At 55.9% G+C, this 1,186-nt stretch overlaps 1 protein-coding gene across 1 annotated transcript in view; it reads left to right on the top strand.

The window, feature by feature from the left end:
• The first annotated feature begins 469 nt into the window (after positions 1 to 469).
• The window catches only part of ppp2cb (protein phosphatase 2, catalytic subunit, beta isozyme), a 26,606-nt gene continuing 25,889 nt past the window's right edge, over positions 470 to 1,186 (top strand). Inside the window, exon 1 of the mRNA XM_020533179.2 lies at positions 470 to 876. Within this exon, the coding sequence (XP_020388768.1) occupies positions 775 to 876 (102 nt within the window). The 5' untranslated portion in view covers positions 470 to 774. The remainder of the gene's footprint in view (positions 877 to 1,186) is intronic.

The following is a 1,186-nucleotide window of genomic DNA, read 5'->3' on the forward strand; positions in this document are numbered from 1 at the left end:
GATTGTCAAGGAGATCAAGGGTTACGGGGAGAATGGGTTGAGAAACTTATCAGCCATGATGGAATGGTGGAGCAGACTCGATAGGCTAAATGGCATAACTTCTGCTCCAATGTCTTATGGTCTAAAAGGGGTGTCACAGGGTACAGAAGGACATGGTGAATGGAGCAAAGGGTGTCAACAGTCTAAGGGTACAAGATAAGCCTTTTAGAACTGAGATGAAAAGGCCAAAACATCAACTGTTTTCACAGAGGAGTTAGATGGAATTGACGGGGATAAAGGGACCGAAGAGTATGGGGAGAAAGCGTGAACAGTGCATCGAGCTAGACATTCAGCTATGCCTATAACGAATGGCCGACTCCGTGTTTCCGTACGTCACGTGGCATCTGCGAAGAGCCTGGAGTGCCACACCACGTGGTACATACCGGGCGTGGCAAATAAAGGGAACTGCCTTCGCTCGCGCACCCATTCAAACCGGCTTCCAACCGCCGCCCGGCCGCGCGAGCGCGCGTCTCCACCCCAGCCACGCGCCGCGGGAACGTGAATTACGTCGGTGCGTGCGCGGTTTGCGGCCACGCGCGCCGCTTTTCCTCCCTCTCACTCTCACAGTGACGGACGGCGCCGAGCTTCTCAGGGGTTCCGAATCCATGTAACTTATTTATGATCAAAATTTTAACCTCTCGTTTCCCCCTCCCACCCAAGACTTTTTATTTAAATTTTCCTTTTCACCTGAACACCCACTCCAATAATTTTTAAAAAAAACCGTTCCCGGTAGTTATGGATAACAAGGCGTTCACCAAGGAGCTGGACGATTGGATCGAGCAGCTGAACGAGTGCAAGCAACTCAACGAGAACCAAGTGCGGACCCTCTGCGAGAAGGTGAGCGGGGAGGGCCAAGGCCAACAGAGAGGGCTTCTCCGTTTTATCCTCGGTGCGATTTCGGACAGAATCCCCGCCTGCGGTTAAGCGGCGGGCTCGGCCTTTCCGCCGCTGCCAAATAGTGAGACAGCGGCTCGGCCGCTCTCACCGGCTCCGCCCCGTCCCCCCACCCGCCTGAGTGGGCGGAACTTCCGGTCCGGTGCCACTTCCGGTCAGGGGCGGGTCCAGGGAGGAGCTAATACATGCCCTCAAAACCCTTTCCATCCCTCCCTCCCTCCTCCCCCCCCCCCCCCCCCCCTCCCTCCTCCCC

This window comes from Rhincodon typus, chromosome 1 (assembly GCF_021869965.1).
Source record: "Rhincodon typus isolate 14 chromosome 1, sRhiTyp1.1, whole genome shotgun sequence".
Classification (NCBI taxonomy): Eukaryota; Metazoa; Chordata; class Chondrichthyes; order Orectolobiformes; family Rhincodontidae; genus Rhincodon; species Rhincodon typus.